The sequence below is a fragment of the Pelophylax lessonae genome (genome assembly GCF_965119305.1).
Source record: "Pelophylax lessonae genome assembly, chromosome: 11".
NCBI classification, from domain to species: domain Eukaryota; kingdom Metazoa; phylum Chordata; class Amphibia; order Anura; family Ranidae; genus Pelophylax; species Pelophylax lessonae.
This window is the reverse complement of record NC_138778.1, coordinates 203,939,402-203,965,933: the sequence shown is the minus strand read 5'-3', so window position 1 is coordinate 203,965,933 and position 26,532 is coordinate 203,939,402. Positions and strand designations below refer to the sequence as shown.

The following is a 26,532-nucleotide window of genomic DNA, read 5'->3' as shown; positions in this document are numbered from 1 at the left end:
TCCTTGTTGTATCATCTCTTTGTTATCTTCCCTCTTTAGGTACTACTTACCTACTGACTGTTCCTGGGTGGCTCCACGATCATGGCACAATTAAGCGGCATAGGATGGGAAAAATTCCTGGATACTCTAGAACAAACGTGTGTCTCCCACACTGAGCAAGACATCAATTTGGATGTCCATTTTCAAAAAACCAAGAAACTACTTGAACGTAAGTCGAGCCTCGGCTGGCATATTCGATACTTTGACAAGTATCTACGGGATAAAATCAATCCCTTAGGACTTAGAATCCAGGTTTTCCCGTCCTTTGAGATTACAGATCCACAATTTCGTACATTGTGGGAACAAAATTTAACAGCTTGCATGGCCAGGATGATGGAGCTACTCAGGGATAAGTACAGGCACGATCTTGATGAGGTAGACAAGGAATTGGCCCTCCTTCAAGAGAAAAAACCCATGTTGCAAAATGTTGAATATACCAGACGGGAGCAAGAGCTTATTCAACACCTTGAGCGCTTTAATACTAACCTCATAGTCAAAAAAGATTTCAAATACCACAAAGACCGTTTGGCATTTGCAGGTGGTTACGCCTACAAATGGCAAAAACCTGCATGGCCACGTGGGGGTAGACCCAATAGAAATAGATCAGCCCAAGAGACGGAGTTACCAAGATCGGTATCAGATACCTCCCTCTCATCAGCAACATCTTCCCATAGATCCAATGCCTCATCAGTCAAGGGGAAAGTAGGGAGGGGCCGTCCCCCTAAAAAGGGTTTGGGTAATGACACTCATGTCACACCTTCTAATAAACCGGGCAAAAGAGGAGCATCCCCACATGAAATTACACCTAAGCCCAAACAAAACCCTGGCGGCAGTAGAGGGGCGACGGGGGCTCTCAGCGCCAGTAGCGAACTTCCACGTACTTCTATGTTCAACTCCAACAGCAATACATCACAATATACACATATGGGAGCCATGCCAAAAAATATAAATAGGGAGCTAACAACCTCTGAACCTGACACCCTGCCCCCTTCAGGGGTTACCCCAGCGCAGGGGTCACTTCTGCCACCCCCAGCGCTGGGCGACAAAAAATTAGGCCCGATGGACCAACATGTCATCAAGCAAACCTGACAAATTATGATTTAGACGTAATTAATTTATCTTCTTATGATTTATCACCTACTGAAAAGGAAGTCTTAACATTGGGGTTAAACTTTTGTCCGACCAACGGTTTGGATAAGTTTGAACTTGTTCAGGGCCAGATTAACGTAGGGGCTATTGGAGCTGCAGCTCCAGGCCCCTACCTTTATATAGGCCCCAGGTTGGCCATATTCACTGTTACCGCTCTTCTGTCACTTGTAAACACAGAAGTCTGGCTTCTATGCTCGCTTCCCCAGGCAGCTCCCTCAGAACCTCCCCACACAGCACGAAGGCCGGACAAGGAGGGACAGTTGCCGATGCATGGATGTGTTTATGGGCTTCAGAGACAGCATCCCATGTGGAATTAGGCATGCATGGCGGCACCCTTCCTCCTCTGGGTGCATGCCAAGGCACGGCCCTTAAGGCCCTTCAAAATCCTCAGCACCAAGCCCATGATGCTCTTAATCCGGCCCTGAACTTGTTAAAGACCTGCACCTTTTCGCCAGAAATCTGACGTTCAGGTATATTTTTGATAAGGAGAAGGACAAGGTCCCTGGTAGTGACGATACGTATAAGGATTTTAAAATACAGGACTTTAAAACCTTGAAAACCCTAATGCAACTTTTAAGCGAAAACGAAAAATATAGAGGGGAGGAGAGTGACTCCACGTCATCCTCCTCATCTGATGAGGAACCACTACCAGAAGACAGTCCACATAAATACAAAGCAAAGTCCAAAACTTTCCCCAAACTCCAAACATGCCCTGCCGTGTGGGCATTTCTCCGTCAGTCGGTGAGAGACATTGAGTCTCTATCTATGACCCCTGTACCCAAACACAATCTGAGCGTGTCTCAAAAGTGCGCACTTGACCACTTGATCCATAACGACGACATTGTCATCAAACCCGCCGACAAGGGGGGCAATGTCGTCGTTATGGATCGTGGTCAATACGTCACGATGTGTAATAGAATACTATCTAATTCAGATTGGTATGCACCCATATCTTCGGATTGCATACAAGATAAAATCAATGAATTCAACTCTTTGCTTCGTGATGCCTTTGACCAGGGAATCATTGACCAAGACCTTTTAGGCTACCTTTCAACGAGATGGCCAATTACCCCGACCTTTTACGCCCTGCCCAAGGTCCATAAGGACCTTGTTGCTCCCCCCGGGCGGCCAATAGTCTGCGGTATGGGCTGTGTATCGGAGACAGCCAGTAAATATCTGGACGATCAATTGAGACCACACGTGGTGAGATTACCTTCCTATTTAAAAGATACCATTGAACTTCTAAAAACCCTGGAAGGACTAAATGTCCCTTGCCACTCCATCTTAGTAGCCATTGACATCGAGGCACTCTACTCCAGCATCCCCCACAGCAAGGGGTTGGAGGTGGTCGCTGCTTTCCTCCGGGAACAGGGACGCTCATTCTGGCCAAAAGCTGATTTTCTTTTGAAACTTTTGAAACATATTCTTAATTCTAACATCTTTACATTTAATGGCAATACATTCCTCCAGGTGCAGGGGGTAGCGATGGGGACTTCTTGTGCCCCATCGTATGCCAACCTGTACCGGGGGGAATGGGAGCGTACCCTGTTCGCGGGGGAACCCAGCGACCCCCTCCTCAACCATATACTCCTTTGGAGAAGATACATCGACGATGTACTTATGGTATGGACGGGTTCGCTGGAGGAATTACAATCTTTCATGCTACTCATAGGCGAAAATTCTTTCAATCTCAGATCCACGATGCAGTGGCATAGGAGCAATTTAGCCTTCCTGGATACTGAGGTGGTGTTGGATCCTGATGGATCGATTTACACCACGTTACATCGCAAGGACACAGCGGGTAACACAATACTCCATTTTGACAGCAGCCATCCGCGTTCATTGGTACAAAGTATCCCCTATTCCCAGTACCTGAGAATACGTAGGATCTGTGCCAGGGAAATGGATTTCAAAAGGGAGGCGGATTCCCTTCGTCAACGACTCCTGGCCCGGGGGTATAGTAACAAGGTCCTTAAACGGGCCTATAACAAAGTTTGTGGTTTGGAGAGGGATAAATTGATTTTTGGAAAAAGAAAAGGCAAGAAGGAAGCCGTCACTAGAATCGTGACAAAATTTAATACAGACCATCATTTGGTCCGTAACCTCCTTGCCAAAAATTGGCACTTCCTTAGGGAAGACCACACCATCTCTAAATATGTATCCACATACCCTCAATTAACTTTTCGTCGGTCTAGGTCAATCCGTGATTCCCTGGTTCACAGCCATTACACTGAGCAATCTGAAGGGGAGTCTTCCCCTATAGGCACGTTCAGATGTGGTACCTGTGACTTTTGTCCATGGGTCCTGGAGGGTCCCTCCTTCCCTCTCCCCAGGGGAGGTATTCACAAATGTCGATCCTACGCAGACTGCCAAACACAGGGGGTGGTTTACATCGCCCTCTGTAAATGTGGGGCTTTCTACGTAGGAAAGACCAAACGTAAACTAGCCAAGCGTATACAGGATCACCTCTACTATCTCGAGGTCGGTCTTGTCTATACGCCCATTTGTAAGCAAGTCGGTGTGCATCATGATTTTGATCCCGATTATGTCAGGTTCGCTGTTCTCGAAGTCATCCCCTCCAATCCACGGGGGGGGTGACTTCGATAACAAAGTCCTTCGCAAAGAGGCTATGTGGATCTTTAACTTACAGGCCACCCAATGGCCAGGACTCAATACTGCTGTCTCGTATAAGTCCTTTCTCTAGATTTCTGAACCCTTTATTTTCGTCCCCCTAGGTTGTTCTAACAACGGGCCCTATCATTGAATAAGTCATTCGTTAAAATGTATGTAGATACTCATTTCAAGACTCAAAATATAACATCTTGTAACTTATCAGCAGTTAAATTCATTTTTTTGTCTTACCTTTATCAAGCCTCATTTCTTGAGGCCCATCTGTCTATTCAACGACCATTGCTCATTTTTTCTTTTTGTTTTATGCTCTTTATTATCTTATCTATACAGGTTATATTGAACCTCCAAATGGGGACCAATGTTCCCTACTGAACTTTCCTACATGTTGTAGGAAGTCAGGTATGGGGATACTACGCTTATTCTTCATATGGGTCCGCTCTTAGTTATCAGGGGGACAACTTTCAAGAACATTCACAATATAGGATGCTCCTACCGGTATATTTGTTCTTCAGCCCTGGTTATATCCTATAACAAGTGGATGAGTTCATCATCATATTTTTTCTTTCCCCATGTTCCCCCACTTCTCCACTCTTATCCGTCCCTTCCTTTTTTCCTATCTTTTTTATTTCTTTATTTGTATCTTCTGCCCCATTTTCACTTTATATTAAGAGTTGCATGTTTAATGTTTATATAGGAATTATCATTAGGACATGCATGTCCTCGTTATGATCCTATTGCTTTATATTTACTATAATCTATTAAGGATTGTTTTTGTTTTGTCTTTTTCCGTTTGTTAAAGTTTACTCAACACAATTTTGTAGTTTTACAATACTGTATCTATCAATGTAATGGATCCGGATTGCTCCCTGCTTGTCCATTGGCTCTCCTCTAGGTATGGATTCGGGCTCAAAGCAGGGGACAGCAATTATGCTCGCCCCCTCCGGCTGATACAGCCGGTGCGGATGTTAGCCACAGAGATCATTTGACCTCTAGCGGCGGACATCCGATAGTATGGCGCCCGCGCCGGAAGTGACGATTGCGGACATACGTCACTTCCGGCGGGACCAGTCTTAAACCGCGGGCGCGGGAAGATGAGTCATGGCGGCTATCCCGACCCGCGGCTTTACCGATTCTAAGGTAAGATACCCAAGCCTGCACCACATGGGGCTTCTTCCTGATCTCTATTGTTTGACCACCCCTGATATTTTAGCCCTGCTTGGGGGACTGCTAATTTCTGGGCCCCACTTGTCGAGCAGACTGCATGTTATTCATGTATATATGCTTTTATTGGGCAACTTGTTAGAGTAAATGTTCCTAGCTGCTGCCCTTATAGACTCGATATTTTGAATATGGATGGGATAGTTGGCTTAGTGTCCTTACTTTTCCTGCCCGGTCCCAGAGCTGACCCTAGATTCGACAGTTCAGTAGTATGTTTCCTGTTACTATCCTTGTCCCTAACCCCTCTGGGGCTTCAATCAGTCATCATATAACAATGGATGTCATGTTAAACAATTCTGTATGACATCAGACATATTATACAACGCATACTATTTTTGTCCACAGAACTCTGGGCTCCACCTATTGTCCATTGTGGTGGCATCCATTCAAGACTGGCCCAATCCATACCTCTAAACCACCTCCATGGAGGACCCCCAATGGGCCCTGCCAGGGACTGTTTGGTTTGGAGCCATAAGGCAAGCTATTGGGAGACGCAATCTTTGGTCCAACCTTTTCTTGTATTAGCACAACATTTTTAAGTGTGGTAAGCTATATGTTCTTCTTTTCATGATTCTGTACATATCAACACAAAGGTTAAAATGAAAATTGGAGATTCTTCCCACTATCAAGATATGAATCTGTATTTATATATGTTTCTTTTCTCCATGAATACATTTTGAAGGTCTTAATGTAGTCCTAACTCTACAAAAGGGTGAATACATTACGCCAGAGTTCCTGACGAAGCTGAAGGCGAAATGCATTGAACATAGGCTTTCACCCGTTCGATCGACTACTACCACGACATATGTGAAACATGTTGTACCGTATTATTTTTTCCATTTTCTATGTGTCGACTTTTATTATTCCTTGAATAAATACTGTTAAATTTTAATATTTCTACTTTGTTTCTCTCTTTGCTTACCTACAAACTTTTGACAATTCAGTCCGCCATAGTCCCAACCTCCTTTCCTATCATCGGTGGATTCTGGGATCACTGATGTGGAATATTTATTTTTTCAAATCCTCTAACCGGGATGAGGACTATTTGTCTAGATATAGGCTGCTTCCCATTTTTTCTCATATATATATATATATATATATATATATATATATATATTCTATTTAAATATATTCTTTTTTTCCTATTCAATTCTTTTATAATCTATTTCTTTCTTTTTATTCTATTATTTTCTGTTCTATTCTTTTCTATTTTTTTGAAAATTCCAAACTCGGAAGGGGGCCAGCCAAATTCTTTCTTTTTTTTTCTATTCTATTTAAATCTATTCTTTTTTTTTCCATTCAATTATTTTATAATCTATTTCTTTATTTTCTATTCTTTTATTTTCTAGTTTATTCTTGTATATTCTATTCTTTTGTTTTATTCTATTCTATTCTTTTCGAAAATTCCAATTTCGGAAGGGGGCTATATTCTAACACTAATATACATAGTCTTTGAAGGAAATCACAAATGATCAGGAGTATGTTTATTTTTCAAATTTAATTTCTAATTTAATTAGAATTTCAGCTGAAACATAGTTTCGATATTTCGGATTCGTTTACATTTGTTACTATTGGATTTCAGAAATTCGGATACAGCCACATCTCTAAATAAGGAAAATTTTGTCCAAACTTTGATTCAGAACAAAACGAACCGTACATGTCTAATGTACAATAATTCTGTGAAAATGGGGCAAAACTAAACTTTGCTAGGCTTCTTTAGCTCCAAGTCGAATGTTATCCTTTCATAGATAGTGTGAATGAGGAAAATACCGCAATACGGCCATTAGAAGTGGCTAAGTAAATAAGTAACTTTTTTTAAATGACTGTAAGCGCCATCTAGTGGTGGTATTTTCTTAATTTGCTCTATTCTGTATGAATAACATTTAACCTGGAGAGGAAATAGCATAATGACATTCAGTTTGTCTCATTAAAAGAGAATGAATGTACATGCCGTTTCGTAGCTCTGCACAGTTTTTATAAACAGACCCTTATGAGTTGCGTTAACACACTTGCGTCATGGCAACAATTTATTGTGCGACAAAGCTAGATGTGTTAAAGCTGAAGTTTAAATTACGCACATAACACCTTCTCTTCATCCCCCCATCCACATACAATTAACATTTTTTCAATCAAATTATTTTATTCTTAATAAATATCTGTTTTGACCCCCAATGACACCATCACTGTGTTCGTCTTTGCTCCAAACTTAGCGGGAGGGGTCTGCAGTATTCAGTACATTTCACAGCACAAGAACATGTGAAAAAAACAAATCCCAGGATTCCTTTAGACATGCATGCTCCTTGCTGATGGCCACGGAGTGCTGCAGACTATAGCTGTGCAATCTGCTGATCAGTTGCTTAATTACACTCCAAGGGAGTGATATAGAAGGTAAGCAAGCAACTGATCAGCGGATTGCACAGCTATAGTCTAGCAGCACCCAGTGGCCATCACAGTGAAGGCATGCACGTCTAAAGGAATATGCGTTTTTTGTGAATTAACTTATGATCAGACACTACAAGAAATGAACAGCCAATGGCTAGAATGACAAACAGTTAAAAGCCCCTGCCAGTTACAAAATTTTAAAACACAGCTATGGTACCACAGAGGTAAGTCCTTTCTGTGTACTGCACTCCCCACACTTCATTTCATTGAATGTTGTTTTGTGAAGTTCCCCTTTAAATACACACACTTTTTTTACCATTTATAAATTGATTCACAAAAAGAAAAAAAGAAAAAGAGACTCACCATGAAACATGTCTTCACTCTCTTTGGCCTTCAATAATGGACAGGTCCCTTCAAGACACAAAAGGATATTTTTGAGGATACATACAGAAGTATTAAATGGTCAGTCCACCCAGAATGGTATTTCAGAGTTTGGTGGATGCTGGAGAGTTAAATCTCTTCTGTCTCATAGGGATCATGTAGGTGAGATCTCATTGCCCTGTACACCTGCTGTGCCCATTATGAAAGGTTCTCACCACCCCTGAGCTGAGTTCCGGGGTCTCTACACCTGCTGTGTCCATTGTTAGTGGCTCCCACCTTCCCCGTGCTGAGTTCCCAGTTCTGTACACCTGCTGTGCCCATTATGAGGGGTTCCCACCATCCCTGTGCTGAGTTCCTGGATCTGTACACCTACTGTGCCCATTATGAGGGGTTCTCACCACCCCTGAGCTGAGTGCCTAGGTATGTACACCTGCTGTGCCCATTATGAGGGGTTCTCACCACCCTTGAGCTGAGTTCCTAGGTATGTACACCTGCTGTGCCCATTATGAGGGGTTCTCACCACCCCTGAGCTGAGTTCCTGGGTCTGTACCCCTGCTGTGCCCATTATGAGGGCTTCCCTCCATCCCTGTGCTGAGTCTCTGGGTCTGTACACCTGCTGTGCCCATTATGAGGGGTTCCCACCATCCCTCTGCTGAGTTCCCGGGTCTGTACACCTGCTGTGCCCATTATGAGGGGTTCCCACCATCCCTGTGCTGAGTTTCCAGGTCTGTACACCTTCTGTGCCCATTATCAGGGGTTCAGATTATCCCATGTACTGAGTTCCCGGGTCTGTACGCCTCCTGTGCCCATTATGAGGGTTTTCTACCATCCCTGGGCTAAGTTCCCAGGTCTGTACAACTGCTGTGCCCATTATGAGGGGTTTCAACCATCCCTGTACTGAGTTCCCGGGTCTGTATACCTGCTGTGCCCATTATGAGGGGTTCCCACCATCCCTGTGCTAAGATCCTTGGTCTGCTCACCTGCTGTGCCTATTATAAAGGGTTCCCACTATCTTTTTAGAATATTATATTTATTGTATATTATGGAGAATGTAACAGGAGGAGCCGTGGCAGGTCTTAGGTCTGTATACCTGCTGTGCCCATTATAAGAGGTTTTACCAGTCTGGGGATATCATAGTCATTGGCAAACATTAAGGAGATTGGGGCATTTGTGGTCAGTTCAGAATCAAGAACGCGTAGGGTCATGACTTCAACTCCAGTGCCCACTTCTTAGCCAATCCAATGTATCAAAGGAGGAAGGGGGTCATTACCCACAGTCCCAGTTGTCAACGGAAACAATGCTGATCGGCAATTGCCCCCCAGAATCAGTCGGACCTCCATGTCGCGTATCACCCCCCCTACCCCCCCCCCCCACCACCACCACCACCACCACCACCATTCTTATTGTACAATTCAGAGATAATTTTACACGGCATGAACTTTTCCAGCAGCCGACTTACACCGCAGGACGTGAAATAAATCGGAGTTTACCGCAATTTATTTTCCTTTCGGCGCTCAATACGAAGGCGAAGATTGATATTAATCTGCGGCGAGGACCTCTCCCGCCTCGCCGTATTTTCATGTTTTATGGATGGAGATGATTAAGGTCTCTACACGGTAATCAGGCTGTCACTTTTATTCCAATGGCACACGTTACGATTTAATAATTCTCTTACATCTCGGGAAGGATGGTGACTTATCTGAAGGTGGCGGGGATAAAAGCACTTTATTGGCGCGCTCGTGCGCCGCGGAGCCCCAGATGGTTAAAAAATAAAAAAGACGAGCGATAAACAATCTTTTGATACTCGTCAGAGGCGCTCTTATGTGTTTTTCTCCTATCAAAGACAACTTAAAAAATAAGTTTCTCCTTTAGAAAATGTTTTTTTTCCGTCAAAATGTTCGCTGCGGCGGAGGAAAGTGCGACTAAATGGCGAGTGCTAAATACTTACCGTCTGTCCGGTTTGGTCCAAACCCTCCGCGGCCAATGGGCATCTTCCGAGGATTGTCTCCTGTGTCGGAGAAATGAAACACGTTAGCGCCATTGCAAAGCAGACCGCTACTCAAAAGCAAAAAGCTTCCCATCTCTCACTTGTTGACCAGCGGTCACAGAGTGAGAAAGGTCCAATGAGCTTTTATTGACCCACAGGGCAGAGAGAACTGTAGTCAGTGCTGTATTTTGGCCTAGGCCAACAAGGCCCAGGCCTAGGGCGGCACTTTGCAGGGGGGCAGCAAAAAAGCCGCCCCCCCCCACCTGAGACTCTATTAGCCACTGGTTGCTAGAGTCGCCTCTCTCACCCCCCCCCCCCCCTCTCTCACTCACCCCCTCTCACCCACCCCCCTCTCTCACCCCTCCTCTCTCTCTCCCTCTCTCTCACCTCTCTCTTTCTCATCCCCCTCTCTCTCATCCCTCTCTCTCTTTCATCCTCCCTCTCTCTCTCTCTCTATTCCCCCCTCTCTCGCTCTCTCTCACCCCCCCTCTCTCTCTTGTCCCCCCCTCTCTCATCCCCCCTCCCTCTCTCTCTTTCTTTCTCATCCCCCTCTCTCTCATCCCTCTCTCTCTTTCATCCTCTCTCTCTCTCTCTATTCCCCCTCTCTCTCTCTCTCACCCCCCCTCTCTCTCTCATCCCCCCACTCTATCCCACCTCTCTCACACCACCTCTCTCTCTCTTTCATCCCCCCTCTCTCTCATCCCCCCTCTCTCTCTCTCTCGCCCCCTCTCTCTTTCATCCCCCTCTCACTCTCCCTCCCTCCCTCACCTGCTCTCTCTCTCCCTCACCCACCCCCTCTCTCTCTCCCACCCTCTCTTGTGAGATCTCAGGGGTTCATGCTGGGACTTGTAGTCCTTCAATTTTGGAGGGATTCACATCTGTTAAAAAAGAAGTGGGGCAAATTTACATAGAGGGGGGTGCTCAATTTTAGTCTTGCCTAGGGCAGCACAAAACCAAAATACACCACTGACTGTAGCGCAGGATTCTCCACCCCTTGTGACCACCAAATCCCTCTCTCTGACTGCTGGTTGGGAAAAAAGGGACCTCTCCCTGCAAACAGTCCCATGAGGTGACCTGCAAAGGACATCAAAGGGGGTGGGGAAACCTTCTCTATGATTACCTGCACCATAATAGATCCCACTCACTCTCTGACTGCAGGTCAGCAAAAAAGGAACCTCTCCCTGCAAACAGTCCCTGGAGGTGACCTGCAAAGGATGTCAAAAGGGATGGGGGAACCTGCTCTCGGATTATCTGTTCCATAATAGATTCCACTCACTCTCTGACTGCTGGTTGGCAATAAAGGGACCTCCCTCTGCAGAGGAGGTGACGTGTTCCCCATTAAACTGTTGGGGCCCATACACAATATTCAGTTCAAGATGATAAACACAGGGTTCTTTGGCCCCATCTTTGGTCCTGGGACTGTTTAATGGGAGGAGCTCCCTGTCTCCCACTTGCTGACCAGTGGTCAAAGATTGAGCAAAATCCAATGAGCTTTTATTGACCCACAGGGCAAGGTAAGACTGAAATGTTACTTAGCAAAACTAAGAAACATGTTAGGTCTCCATATTTGGATTAATGTCCATGGCTTAGTATTTATGATGGCTATTTTATCTAAGGTAAATTCCCTAAACATGGTCTCTTGTGGCATCACTGTTCTACTAAGGAACTATACTTATTATTTATTTTAGGGGGTGGAGGCGGTGAATCTTGCTTTATAGTCACCAAATCCCTCACTCTCTGACTGCTGGTCGGCAAAAAAGGGACCTCTCTCTTCAAACCGTCCCAGGAGGTGATCTGCAAAAGGACATCAAAGGGGGGTAGGGAAACCTGCTCTATGATTACCTGTTCCTCAATGGTTCCCACTCACTCTCTGACTGCTGGTCGGCAAAAAAGGGACCTTTCCCTGCAAACAGCCCCAGGAGGTGATCTGTTCCCCTTTTACCTGTTGGGGCCCATATACATTATTCAGTACAAGATGCTGAACACAGGGTACTTTGATGGTCAGTAGAAAAGGAACCTCTCCCTGCAAACAGTCCCAGGTTGGTGAGCTTCAAAGGACGTCAAAGAGGATGGGAAAACCTGCTCTATGATTACCTGTACCCCAATGGATTCCACTCTGTCTCTGACTGCAGGTCAGCAAAAAAGGAACCTCTCCCTCCAAACAGTCCCAGGAGGTGATCCGCAAAAGGACATCAAAGGGGGTGAGGAAACCTGCTCTATGATTACCTGTTCCTCAGTTGATCCCACTCACTCTCTGACTGCAGGTCAGCAAAAAAGGGACCTCTCTCTCCAAACAGCCCCAGGAGGTGACCTGCTCCCCATTTACCTGTTGGGGCCCATAGACATTATTCAGTTCAAGGTGCTGAACACAGGGTACTTTGATGGTCAGTAGAAAAGGAACCTCTCCCTCCAAACAGTCCCAGGAGGTGATCTGTAAAATGACATCAAAGGGGGAAACCTGCTCTATAATTACCTGTTCCTCAATGGATCCCACTCACTCTCTGACTGCTGGTTGGCAAAAAAGCGACCTCTCCATGCAAACAGTCTCAGGAAGTGACCTGCAAAGGACGTCAAAGGGGGTGGGGAAACCTACTCTATGATTACCTTTTTCCTAATAGATCCCACTCACTATCTGACTGCTGGCCGTCAAAAAAAGAACCTCTCTCTGCAAACAGTCCCAGGAGGTGACCTGTTCCCTATTAAACTGCTGGGGCCCATACACATTACTCGTTCAAGATGCTGAACACAGGGTTCTTTGGCCCCATTAGTAGATCTCTTCATGGGACTGGTTAATGGGAGGAGCTTCCTGACTCCCAGTTGCTGACCAGCAGTCAGAGAGTGAGCAAGATCCATTAATCTTTTATTGACCCACAGGGCAGAGGGAACTGTAGTGCAGGATTTTCCACCCCTTGTGGCATCACTGTTCTACTAAGGAAGTATACTTATTATTTTAGGAGAATATTGCATTATAGCCACCAAATTCTTCATTCTTTGACTGCTGGTAGGCAAAAAAGGGACCTCTCCCTGCAAACAGTCCCAGGAGGTGATCTGCAAAAGGATGTCAAAGGGGGTGGGGAAACCTGCTCATTAATTACCTGTTCCCCAATTGATCTCACTCATTCTCTGACTGCAGGTCGGCAAAAAGGGACCTCTCCCTGCAAATATGTAGATAAAAGAAATCCGGCAGCTTGGTCTTCCACAATGAATAAATGTATTAATCCAGGTGTGGTACAAAACGATACAAGGCTTACGCGTTTCGTCATGTAGCCTTAGCCATAGATATTTCTCCCTACAAATAGTCCTAGGAGGTGATCTGCAATGTACATCGAAGGATATAGAGAACCCAGCTCTATAATTACCCGTTTCGCACTGGATTTCACTCGCTAAGCTACTCTGTGGCTCCTTATGGTACCACCCGAGCAAGACAGTTGGGGCCCATTCACATTTATTCGGGCAGTGTGTAAACGCATTTATTTTAAGGCAGTCTACTCATTATGAAAGGGCTGCCAATGACCAAAATTTGGATGACCCATTTTTTATATGGCGTACCTCAAGATGCCTGCTACTTTACCAGTGCCTTGGGGGTCCAATCACATTCTGGGGGCAGGTCGGTGACTAAGAAGTGCTGCTTAAATGCAGTAGAGAAAATTGTGGTCACCACCCTGACTCCGGTGCCCGGATCCCAACAACGGCTTAACATACTGACTAATCCCTTCTAAGGTAAACCGGTGTATTTAGCGGTATGGTATTACAGAGATGTTTAGTTGTCTGTTTCCTGGCCGTCTCCCCTCGCCATGCGCTGCCGCTCTCACCAAAAGGAAAATCTGCTGACAAAATGTAAATTCTAAAATAAGCTGGGAAGAGCGATGAAAGGCGCTCGTCATGGTGGGTACACGGCGTGCGGAAACCAATTACACGATATTAGTGGAACTAAATACCCTTGGTAATTAATTACCCAAGGACATGAATACATTGCGGAGACATTTACATACACCGCACGACGCTTCACCCACTTCAAGAACAAATCGGCTCTAATTAAAAAGAAAGGGAGGAGATCGGATTCAACCGAGGACCGGGGGTAATCGCATTACATAACCCATTACACCATTAATTCAGCTCCTCTCCCTCTAGAGCAGCCCAACACCCTCTCAAACCATGTGACTAGACACTCATCTCCGCTACATAGTGCTTGTGGAGCAATCAACAAAAGAGCAGCTCTGGCTGCAACATTCACCTACTGACCAATGCTGCCCCCTGCAGTACCTCTTCTACACCAGAAGCTGTCCTCAGTCTTCTAAGTGGAATGAAGTCCAGCAGAAGACTGAGGACATCTTGTGGTGTGGAAGAGGTACTGCAGCACCAGAGAACAGGTGAGAGTTGTCCTCAGTCTTTTTGGTTAAATGACGCCCAGAAGAAGGCTGAGGATATCCTATAGGTGCAAGGCATCAAGGACCCACTCCCTGAGGAGGCGTCACCACAATTTCTTGCACCCATGGTCTCTTGGTGCAGAGGTCGGTGCTGACATCATCATGTCATTGTGTCTCTTTGCATCATCAGGGACCGCCCATTACCAAAATAGGGGAGATCCCTGCATGTCATGCAGCCGGCCTGAGGAAAAAAATGAATGCAGGGGGGACTTCAAGAGGGCAGGAGCATGGGATTACTGTTGCAGTTCTCCTTCTGAAAATGCTACTTACCTGGCTTCTCTCTGACCTCAGTATTTTGGGACACAGCAAAAAAAAAAGAAACTCTTCTACACCACAAGCTGTCCTCAATCTTCTAAGTGAAATGACATCCAGCAGAAGACTGAGGACATCTTGTGGTGTGGAAGTGGTACTGCAGCACCAGAGAACAGGTGAGAGTTGTCCTCAGTCTTTTTGGTTAAATGACGCCCAGCAGAAGGCTGAGGACATCCTATAGGTGCAAGACATCAAGGACCCACTCCCTGGGAAGGCGTCACCACAATTTCTTGCACCCAAGGTCTATTGGTGCAGAGGGTGGTGCTGACGTTATCATGTCATTTCGGCTCTTCGCATCATCAAGGACCGCCCACTTCCAAAGAAAGGGGAGAGCCCTGCATGTCATGTAGCTGGCCAGAAGAAAAAATTAAGGCAGGGGGGACTTCAAGAGGGCAGGGGCAGGAGCATGGGATTGCTGTTGCAGTTCTCCTTCTAAAAATGCTACTTACCTGGCTTCTCTCTGACCTCAGTACTTTGAGACCCAACACAAAAACACAGCAAGTGAACTCAGACTGAAGTCCAAACTCCTGAGCTCAGTATTGAAGTCATTGGTTTCCATTATAGCCAGGCTGCTGCATTTGCCCCCCATGTATTTCTCAGCATAGGTTTCCTGCTATTTCCATTCAATGACAGAGTTGTAAATCTGCTCCTTTTTAGCAGATGCTTAACATGTACCTTAGACCCCTTAGTAGGTCACTTTCTGGGAGCGGTTTATGGGAAGAACTCCCTGTCTCTGACTTGCTTACCAGCAGTCAGAGAGTGAGTGGGATACAATGAGTTTTCATTGAGAAGTAAAGGGCTTAGGGGGTTGTAGTTCAGGATTCTCCTAACCTTCCGACATCACTTTTCTACTAAGGAAGTATACCTATTTTATTGCCCACACACACCTTAACAAGAAAGTTTATTCCCTTTTAGAGTAGTGATGGTGGGAGATTCTGCTTTAAAATGACCTGAATCTCACTCACTCTATGACTGCTGGTCAGCAAAAAAGGGACCTCTCCCTGCAAACAGTCTCAGGAGGTGACAGTAAGCTCAAAAAATATAAAGAGCACTTCACATAGTGTAATAGAGTGGTAGTTTTATTAGCGCAAAAACATAAAAGCACACTTACAGGATAGCAGGTTAAATGCAGCGTCTTGATATCTCTCTCTCAATGGTCAGTAATCGCCATAGCAAACTAACAAAATGTCCGCCGCGTCTCCTCCACGCGTGGCGTGCGTCGCCGTAAGCTCCACCCAGCGCATTTCGTCATAGGCTGACGTCGTCAAGGGGTGTGGTCTTACGGCGGCAACGCTATATATAGCAATTGAAGCTGGGCGGAGAAGCTGGCTGCAAACAGTCTCAGGAGGTGACCTTCAATGGTTAGCAAAGGGTGTGGGGAATCCTGCTCTATAGTTGACTATTCCCAATTGGGTTCCACTCACCCTCTGACTGCTGGTAATCAAAAAAGGGAGCGTTCCCTTCAAACCATCCCAGGAGTTGACCTTCAATGGTTGTCAAAGGATGTGGGGAATCCTGCTCTATAGTTGACTGATCCTCATTGGATCCTGCTCACTCTTCAATTGCTGGTCAGCAAAATAAGGACATCTCCCTGAAAACAGTCCTAGAAGGAGATCTGAAATGGATGACAAAGAGGTGTGGAAATCTGCCTTATAATTACCTGTTCCCCATTGGATCCCATTCACTCTCTAAGTGTTGGTAACCAAATAAGGGACAGTGATCTCTCCCAACCAACAGTCCTAGGAGGTAATCCGAAATAGATGTCAAAGGGGGTGGGGAAACCTGCTCTATATTTGCTCGTTCCCCATTGGATTCCACTCACATTCCGACTGCCAGTCAGAAAAATAAGGGACAGGGAACCTCTCCTAGCAAACAGTCCCAGGAGGTGACCTTCAACCAATGTAAAAGTCACATGGGGGAAAATCAGCTCAGCTTCAATGTGCAGCCTACAAGAGCTGCCGGTGGAGGCTACAAGACTACCATCAGCAAATTTTTCCTGTGGTATCTGTGGACGGGATGTCAGCTGTGTGTTGCAATTCCTCAACGTAGTATTAACCATTGGGGGAGCAAGAAGTGAGGGTTATATTTACATTTTCAATGAATTGTGGAGCCCCTAAGCAGGTGCTTTGGAGCCTCCGATCATTTTACACTATCTATGGTCTGTCAGAGACCACAGCGGACTTTACTTTGTGTGTTTTGTGAAAACATTATTTACACAAAATAATAAGCGAGCATAGGCAGGGATTAAGGTATAAATTATCCCTGTGACCTCCAGCCTGACATTAAGCCTAACAAGCCCTCATGGGAAATATGGGCCGGTAAGCCAGACATCAATACTATTGAAGATCAAAACAAGAACATCAAAAGGAACAAAGATTTACATCAAGGCAAAAGTGCAGCGCCATGGAACACAGGGGAACTCCACCAAGTACCAGAAGATGGTGGTGGAACCAGAGCAGCTTTCTCAACCTTTTTACTCCAAAGAAAAACTTTAAAAAATGTTCAGGTCTGGGGGAACCCTTCCTAAAACAAATTCATTGGTAGCCTGAGAGAAGAATGTCCCTTACATTGGTGGTCAGTGAAAAGAATGTCCCTTACATTGATAGTCAGTGTGAAGAATCTCCCTTACGTTGATGGTCAGTGGGAAGAATGCTCCATACAATGGTGTCCAGTGAGAAGAATGTCCCTTACAATGGTGGCCAATGGAAAGAATGTCCCTTACATTGGTGGCCAGTGAAAAGAATGTCCTTTATTTTGGTGGCCAATGAAAAGAATGTCCCTTACATTGGTGGCCTGTGAAAAGAATGTCCCTTACATTGGTGGACAAAGAGAAGAGTGTCCCTTACATTGGTGGTCAATGAGAAGAGTGTCCCTTACATTGGTGGTCAATGAGAAGAATGTCCCTCACACTGGTGACCAGTGAGAAGAATGTCCCTCACACTGGTGACCAGTGAGAAGAATGTCCCTTACACTGATGGTCAGTGGGAAGAATGTCCCTTACATTGATGGTCAGTGGGAAGAATTCTCCTTACATTAGTTGTCAGTGGGAAGAATGCTCCAGACATTGGTGGCCAGTGAGAAGAATGTCCCTTACATTATTGGCCAATTAGAAGAATGTCTTTTACTATAGATTGGTGGGCAGTGAGCAGAATGTCCCTTACATTGGTGGTCAGTAGGAAGAATGCCCCTTACATTGGTGGCCAGTGAGAAGAATGTCCCTTACATTGGAGGTCAGTGGGAAGAATGCCCCTTACGTTGGTGGCCAGTGAGAAGAATGTCGCTTACATTGGTGGCCAATTAGAAGAATGTCCCTTACATTGGTGGCCAGTTGGAAGAATGCCCCTTACATTGGTGGCCAGTGAGAAGAATGTCCCTTACATTGGTGGTCAGTGGAAAAATGTCCCTTACATTGATGGACAGTGGGAAGAATGTCCCTTACATTGGTGGTTAGTGGGAAGCATGCCCCTTACATTGATAGTCAGTGAGATAAATGTCCCTTACATTGATGGCCAGTGAGATTATGGTCCCTTTCTTTGATGGTCAGTGTGAAGAACGCTCCTTACTTTTGGTGGTCAGTGAGAAGAATGCTCCTTACATTGGTGGTCAATGAGAAAAATGTCCCTTACATTGGTGGTCAGTGGGAAGAATGTCCCTTGCGTTGATGGCCAGTGAAAAGAATGTCCCTTACATCTCTGGTCAGTGGGAAGAATGTCCCTTACATTGGTAGTCAGTGGGAAGCATGTCCCTACATTGGTAGTCAGTGGGAAGAATGTTCCTTACATTAGTGGCCAGTGATCAAAATGCCACTCTTACAGATAGCTAAAAAGATCATTGGTTTCATGCAGCTGGCTGTGCAAAATGGAACTGACCTTGAAACTATGTGGGCACCATCAGGTAAGAATTCAATCAGCCGCAGCTCAAATAACCATTATCAATCTCCTGACAATCCCTATAGTTTCGTGGAACCCTTGTTAAGAATGGCTGATCTAGAGTGTCCGTATCTATGAAACTTCAGCCAATCGAGGAAACAAACTCTGGCCTCAGCATGCCTACATACCTCAACAAGTATTTATAACCCTGGAAACGTGAAACTGGCTGAAGCAGCATTTGCTGCAGTTGGCAAATGTTAAAGAGAACCTGTTAGGTATACAAAAATCTCCAAACTAACAAGTGCTTGCCTCTTATCTTTGTGAACCTTTCCATTGTTTCCTATGAGACGTTAATGGCAAACACTATGCAGACAACCTTGACCTCTACCGTATTATGGGCTAAGCCCTGCCCCCTCTTAGGGCAAACGCCATCGTTGTCTTTCCAGAGTCCAAATCCATAGCCTCAGTCACCTACACCGGAATGCTGGGGTGGGGCAAGATAGGTAGAAGTCAAGACCTTGTGTGTGTAAAAGGGGTTCCACTTTAGGAGTTAGTAGTTGAGGGCTGGTCAGGGCTGCCATCAGGGGGGAACAGCCCATACACATGTAGGGGGCCCAGGCATCCCCAGGGGCCTGGCTGCCTGGGCTCAAATCAATGAGAGTTGTTGATGCTGTAGTAACTAGCAATTGCTAAAGCAGGGCGGCCACAGAGTGAGTCTCTGCCTCTGCAGATGTCTCTGCTGGATTAGATCATCTCTTTTCTGGATTAGACTATCTCTGCTGAATATATGGGAATGTCTTTTTGCTGAGTATATTGTGATGTCTCTTTGCTGGACTGGGCCATCTCTTTGCTGAATATATTGTGATGTCTCTTTGCTGGATTGGGAAGTCTCTTTGCTAGACTGGGCCATCTCTTTGCTGAATATACGGGGAGATCTAAAATAAAAGTGGATGCACTGAAGGACTCAGTGGAATGACCAGTGGATGAATTCTGTATGACAGCCAGGGAGTGGGCCCTGGGGAATGTTGGTGGTCAGGACCCGGGGGGGCCCAGGCCTAAATCTGTGTAAGGGGCCCCAACATTTCTAATGGCTGCCCTGGGGCTGGTTACCAAGAACTTGACACTTGTTTTTAGCACCTTCACCTATTGTGATGGGTTCTTAGTGCCAAAAAAGTGGGAGGGGCCAAGACACAGAAAGATGTAGAATGGTGACATCGATTGTGGGAAAAAACGGGATTCAGGATGAAGGTTAGGTAAACGTTTCGGAAACTGGTCACCTGTCCTGTAGCGTGCGGAGGAAGCATCACTCTGTGATCCATCGGCGTAGCGGGCGGAGATGGACACCTGGTACTCGGTGCTGTACTCCAAGTCGGTGAGGACCGCGCTGTGTTCACCTCCAGGGACTGACAGCTGTCAAGGGAAGGAAGACAGGAGGTCAGTGGTGTCTATGTTGCATTTTTCGTACATCAATTGTCCTTTTAATTTTATATTGTCAGTGTGAATGGCATGCATTTGGTTATTTGAATAGCTGCTGCGGTACACACTTTGGTTTTTTGTGTTTTTATTTTTTTACACATTTTTATATTCCAGGTGCGGCACAAAAATTTGCTAAATTTCTTTTTTCATCATTGATATCCAGTACTGTACCTGACTTAGCCTCCCTCCACTCAGAGGAATCCATTTGATCAGATAAGAGGTGATGTCTTCAGCACCCGGATCCCACGCCACTGCAGCACTGTCACCGCTCATATCTACCACTTTCACGCCACTAGGGGGCGGAACCTTCACTGCAAAATATTGTATTGCACATTAAAAGGAATTGACAGTCTTTACAGTCTATTAATATGTTAACAATTTAAAAATAAAGCGTAATTATATACACTATGTTGTCAAAAGTATTGGGACACCTGCCTTTACATGCGCATGAAATTTAATGGCATCCCAGTCTTAGTCCATAGGGTTCAATATTGGGTTGGCCCACACTTTGCAGCTAGAACAGCTTCAACTCTTCCGGAAAGGTTATCCACAAGGTTTAGGAGTGTGTCTATGGGAATGTTTTGCCATTCTTCCAGAAGCACATTTGTGAGGTCAGGCACTGATGTAGGATGAGAAGGCCTGGCTCTCAGTATGTGCTCTAATTCATCCCAAAGGTGTTCTGTCGGGTTGAGGTCTAGACTAATGTTGGATGAGTATATCTGGATCTGAGTCAGCATTCCAATTCATCCCAATAGTGTTTTTAGTAGGGCTGAGGTCAAGGCTGATGTTCAATGAAAAAACTGGATCTCAATCAGCATTCCAATTCATCCCAATAGTGTTCTATCTGGTTGAGGTCAGGACTCTGTGCAGGCCAGTCAAGTTCCTCCACCCCAAACTTTCTCATCCATGTCTTTATGGACATTGCTTTGTGCACTGGTCCAAATCATTTGGTGGAGGGGGATTATGGTGTGGGGTTGTTTTCAGGGGTTGGGCTTGGCCCCTTAGTTCCAGTGAAGGGAACTATTAAGGCGTCAGCATACCAAGACATTTTGGACAATTTCATTCTTCCAACTTTGTGGGAACAGTTTGGGGATGGCCCCTTCCTGTTCCAACATGACTGGACACCAGTGCACAAAGCAAGATACATGGATGAGCGAGTTTCGGGTGAAGGAACTTAACTGACCTGCACAGAGTCCTGACCTCAACCCGATAGAACTTAGAGCTGAGACTGAGAGCCAGGCCTTCTCCTCCACATCAGTGCCTGGCCTCAAAAATGCGCTTCTGGAAGAATGGTCAAACATTCCCATAGACACACTCCTAAACCTTGTGGACAGCCTTCCCAGAAGAGTTGAAGCTGTTATAGCTGCAAAGGGTGGGCCAACTCAATACTGAACCCTACGGACTAAGACTGGGATACTATTAAAGTTCATGTGTGTGTAAAGGCAGGTGTCCCAATACTTTTGGTAATATAGTGTATGTACATTAGTACAGCTATATGGGTTCATTACATGTGCAGGCTCTGGTTTTGATTTTTGCTACACTATGCAACATTTGTGCTTTACTGCTTCTAACTCATAGTGCATGTCAGACAACTCATTAAAAACAATGCACTCCATGTGTAGCTGATATTATCTCAACAACTGTTACCTTAGGGCAGGGGTGTCAAACTTGATTACATTGTGGGCCACATCAGCAATATGGTCACCCTTAAAAGGGCCGGATGTATCTGTAAGACTAGATGTCCAGAGCACCACCCCTGCTTACATCAGATGCCAAGAGCTCCCCCCCCACACCAGTGAGCCGGTATGCACTGGTACTCAGTACCGCCACTTCCAAATATGGCTCTTGAGCATACCGCCACCTCTCCGTGCGCCTTAGCGTACCAGTACGCTCATTTTGGACATCTGCGCCCTCAATTGCCCCCCCAATAATATTTCCCACTCCAGTGCTAGAGCAGTCACCACCAGTGAGTCCCCCTGCTCCGGAGTCCCAGCCCAGGCCAGGGGGGGTGCTCTGTGGGGACCCTGATGTGGGGTGTGGGGGGGATGACAAAATTTATAGGCCATAATAGAGTACCGGCACCTCTTTTGGGCCACTTAAAGCACTGCTCCACACCATTCGAAGTCAATGGTCCCCAACCCTTCCTTACATCACGGTGGGGGTAGAGCTTGGAAGCAGAAAGTGCAGGGTCTGGAGGAATACCAGAGGAGGGCTGGAGTCTTCTGAATGCTGAGACCAGGGAAGGTGGTGACAAGGGGGTGCTGCAGCTGCACAGAGAGGAGCAGGATCTGAAAGAGGAGTTCTGTCCTTCTCTCTGCTGCCAACTGCTGAGACAGGAGGTGGTGGAGATGAGGGGAGTGTTGCAGCTGCAGAAGAGGTGTGAGGGCCACATGAAATGACCTTAAGGGCCGGATTCGGCCCACTGGCCTTGTGTTTGACACATGTGCCTTAGGGAGTTAAACTAATAGCTCTGAGCTGCTGACGTTGCCCTCTAGTGTCTAAATTAGGAAATTATGAATTAATTAAGAAATGTGAAGAGGACATCTGTGCAAGGGTGAAAGTTGCATTACAAATTGCTTTAAAGTGAAAATATACTCATCTCCCTTGCAGCGATGTGATGTCCCCAAGCTCCCTTGTTGGCGCCAACATTTTTTATCAGGTTTTTTTACTGGGTTCGGGATCTTGGGCCATCTTGACTGGCCTCTCCAGGATGGCCCAATTCCTGCACGCTTCCCAGCAGGTGCCAGAATTGTACACAGAACTGCACATGCAAGCTCAGTGCACATCTAAGCAGCAGTAGAAGTTCAGAAATACTCAAAAAAACATCAAATGTTTCCACTACATACAGTAAAACCTTGGATTGCGAGCATAATTCGTTCCGGAACCATGCTTGTAATCCAAAGCACTCTTATATCAAAGCAAATTTCCCCATAAGAAATAATGGAAACTCAGATGATTCGTTCCACAACCATTTATTCATAAGTCCTTCAGTTTATAGTCCATATAAAAAGATTATAGCATTGCGATAGGTTGCATAAAATGTCCATCCACAAATAGCCACTTCCATAAGGGGATTAGAAGCAAAATCCAGCAGGAGCTACAGAGTATAAAAGAGAAGAGAGGCGCCTCTAAGTGTAGCAATATGGTTCCATTTAATGAAGGTACAACATTTAGCAACTCACATGGTTGATGAATAAAACAGGCACATCTAGGTATGCAGGCATCCAGGATAAAGCTGTCCACATAGACTATCTTCTGCACCGCCAGCTGCCAGTCTGTAATCCTGACTGGGAAGACCACCCTGCAGTAAAGCGATCTGAAAGCGAGGGGCAGCATGGAAGGGATGACGTAGATGGCGGTGAGGGAGACGTCTATGTGGACAGCTTTACCCCGGGTGCCTGCATCCTTAGATGTGCCTGTTCCAATTATCAACCATGTGAGTTGCTAAATGTTGTACCTTCATTAAATTTAACCATATTGCTACACTTAGAGGCGCCTCTCTTCTCTTTTATACTTAGCTGTGACTTGAGGCTACTTGTATATCAAGACATCGCTTGTTTATCAAGTCAAAATTTATTTGAAAATTTTGCTTGTCTTGCAAAGCGCTCTTAAACCAAGTTACTCTCAAACCAAGGTTTTACTGTATATACACTATAACAGTGATGGTGAACCTTGGCAGCCCAGATGTTTTGGAACTACATTTCCCATGATGCTCAACTACACTGCAGAGTGCATGAGCATCATGGGAATTGTAGTTCCAAAACATCTGGGGTGCTAAGGTTCACCATCACTACACTATATGGCCAAAAGTTAGTGAAGGTCTGACAATCACATCTCTATGAGCTTGAAGAAATACCCCATTCCAATATCATAGCCATTAATATGGAGTGGGCCCACCTTTGCGGCTAGAACACCCTTCACTCTTTTGGGAAGGCTTTCCACAAGATTCTGGAGTGCGAGGAACTTTGTGTCCATTCAACCAAAAGGACATTTGTGAGGTCAGGTACTAATGTTGGATAAGAAGACCGGACTCTCAAAGGACATTTTAATTATGATTAAAGCGGTAGTATCCCGCTTTTTGACACTTTTACCTACAGGTAAGCCTATAATAAGGCTTACCTGTAGGTACAATTAATATCTCCTAAACCTGCACGGTTTAGGAGATATTTGCAGTGCATGCCGCCTCTCACGCGAGCGGCGCATGCGCTCTGAAGGTCCGGGGGGACCTTCAGTTTTCCTTGCTGGGAGCTTGCCGGAAAATCACTCCCGCGCGCATGCGTAGGAGTGACGTCATCGCGGCTCCGGCCAATCACAGCGCCGGAGCCGCCGAACCCGGAAGAGACGCCGAGGGATCATGGCAGCGCCTGCAGCGATGTCCGGGGGTCTGTGTCGGGGCTTCGTTCTAAGGTAAGTAAAACATAATGAGCTAGTATGCGATGCATACTAGCTCATTATGCCTTTGTCTTGCAGGTTTTTTTTTTTCGGGTTTACAACCGCTTTAAGCACAGTTGTACTGTGTGAAACGCGTCTACCTGGACTGGTTTTGGTGTTTTTGTGGTGCCCCCTTGGGCAGGGCTGCTGATAGAAATCACGGAGCCCCATACAGCCTACATGAGAGGGCCCCCACCCCCCTCCGAAAGTATCAAATTATATTTTTGCTAGAATGCAAAGCCTGTAAAACTATGCCAGAAATTATACCCCTGCCAAACAAGACCCATTCAAGGGAATAGCGGCGCAGAGGCGAATGCTGCACCCCCACAGTGAGTGATCAGTGGTGGGTTCATTCAAGATACTTTTAGGGCTACAAGATTGTGGAATTCTCTACCACAAGAGGTGGTTTCTGCGGGAAGTATGGTGGCATTCAATAGACTCTTAGACGTACATCTCAAGAATCAGAACATTCAGGGGTATGAGAGATGATTACGGCCACACACACCTACACAGGTTGAACTGGATGGACTATTGTCTTTATTCAACCTCAACTACTATGTAAGGTGGTGACACCCAGGGCTGGCCCAACCAGTGTTAATTTTGGCAGCAAATTTCAATTTAGTTTTAGTCTTAGTCTTAGGACTAAAATGGCATTTTAGTTTTAGTCCCATTTTAGTCTTCTGCAAGTGTTTTAGTTTTAGTCGTATTTAGTCGACTAAAACTCCAGTACATTTTAGTCGACTAAAACATCTTTCATTTTAGTCATCTATAATCGAATGGGTGTAGTTCAATTGTAATTTGTAATGCATTATTTAAGCATTATATACTACTGCTGGTCCTGGAGTAAAAAATCTAATATGTTATTATTTATGATATTAAGCTTTGAGCATGCACTAGCACAGCACTACACCAGTGTTAATTTTGGCAGCAAATTTCAATTTAGTTTTAGTTATAGACTTATGACTAAAATGCCATTTTAGTTTTAGTCGTATTTTAGTCTTAAGACTAAAATGCCATTTTAGTTTTAGTCGTATTTTAGTCTACTAAAATTGTGTTCATTTAGTCGACGAAAACGTTTTAGTCGGTTTTAGTCGACGAAATTAACACTGGGCCCAAGACATTTTGCTGCCTGGGTCCAAGAATAAAATGCTGCCCCCCCAACAAAAAAAAAAGAATCACGCCCAACAACAGGCCCCCCATCTATTATTTTAAATACACATAACCTTTAGAAAATATTATATATACTGTTATCTTCTTCCATAAATCACTACTGGACGGGTCCACCAAACACCCACTGTCTGTCCTCAGTCCTCCTGTCTCTGCAGTGCCCACCGCCCTAGAAGATCCAGCCTGCCCTGCGTGAGATGGAGGACACTAATGTCTGACGTCATTGCGCACACCACAATCACGTGAGGGACGTTCCCAGGAGGAGACGCTCTGCCTCCTTATACTCATCACTTTGCACTATGGGCGGCAGTATGAGATGGGGAAATGCCACCCCATAACGCGCCGCAAACTGACGACACACAAAACTGCTGGAAAAAAAAATCTTGGGAGTCAATTTGCTGCCCCTCTCCAAGTTCTGCCTGGGTCCAATGGATCCATGGTAGGGGTGGCCCTGGTGACAACCCCCGCTCACCATCCTGAAATAACCCACCTGTGTTCCTTCAGCAGCTGCTGGCGGGAGAGAGGAGGGAAAATGGCAGCACTGCAGAGGAAAAAGGTGCACAGGGGTCCAAAACCCAGACAGCGGGGGAGGGGGCACAGATACTAGAACCGATCCCTCTGCAGCCGGAGAAAGAAAAGACAAGTAGAAGCCGGTAGCACTGCACAAGAGTCATCAGCTAGGCAGTACTGCCCGGGGCGCACCCTTTTGAACTGATGGGGTCCGGGCCCAGTACAGGAGGGCTGGCTGTACTACCTTATCAGTGGCCCTGACCTTAGATATCTCAAAAAAGGCATTTGGAACTCCAGTGATGTGTGGCCTTTTCTTCTTATCCTAGCATTCCAAGTCATCCTAAAGGTATTCGTTAGGGTTGAGGATAGGGCTGATTTTGGAAAAGAAGTTCTGTCTCAAACTCCTCATTTAAATGTATCCCAAAGGTGTTAGGTAGAGTTAAGGTCAAGACTGATGTTGGATAAGAATCTCTGGATCTCAGTCAGCATTCTAATTCATCCCAATGGTGTGCAGTAGGGTTAAGGTCAAGACTGATGTTGGATGAGAAGATCT

At 45.5% G+C, this 26,532-nt stretch overlaps 1 protein-coding gene across 1 annotated transcript in view; it reads right to left on the bottom strand.

Moving 5' to 3' along the window:
- COL20A1 (collagen type XX alpha 1 chain) overlaps nt 1-26,532 on the bottom strand; it is a 201,261-nt gene that overhangs the window by 106,562 nt on the left and 68,167 nt on the right. Inside the window, exons 17-20 of the mRNA XM_082272732.1 lie at nt 20,043-20,182; nt 19,673-19,805; nt 9,749-9,808; nt 7,783-7,830 (exon numbers count right to left, since the gene is read on the bottom strand). Of these exons, the coding sequence (XP_082128858.1) occupies nt 7,783-7,830; nt 9,749-9,808; nt 19,673-19,805; nt 20,043-20,182 (381 nt within the window). The remainder of the gene's footprint in view (nt 1-7,782; nt 7,831-9,748; nt 9,809-19,672; nt 19,806-20,042; nt 20,183-26,532) is intronic.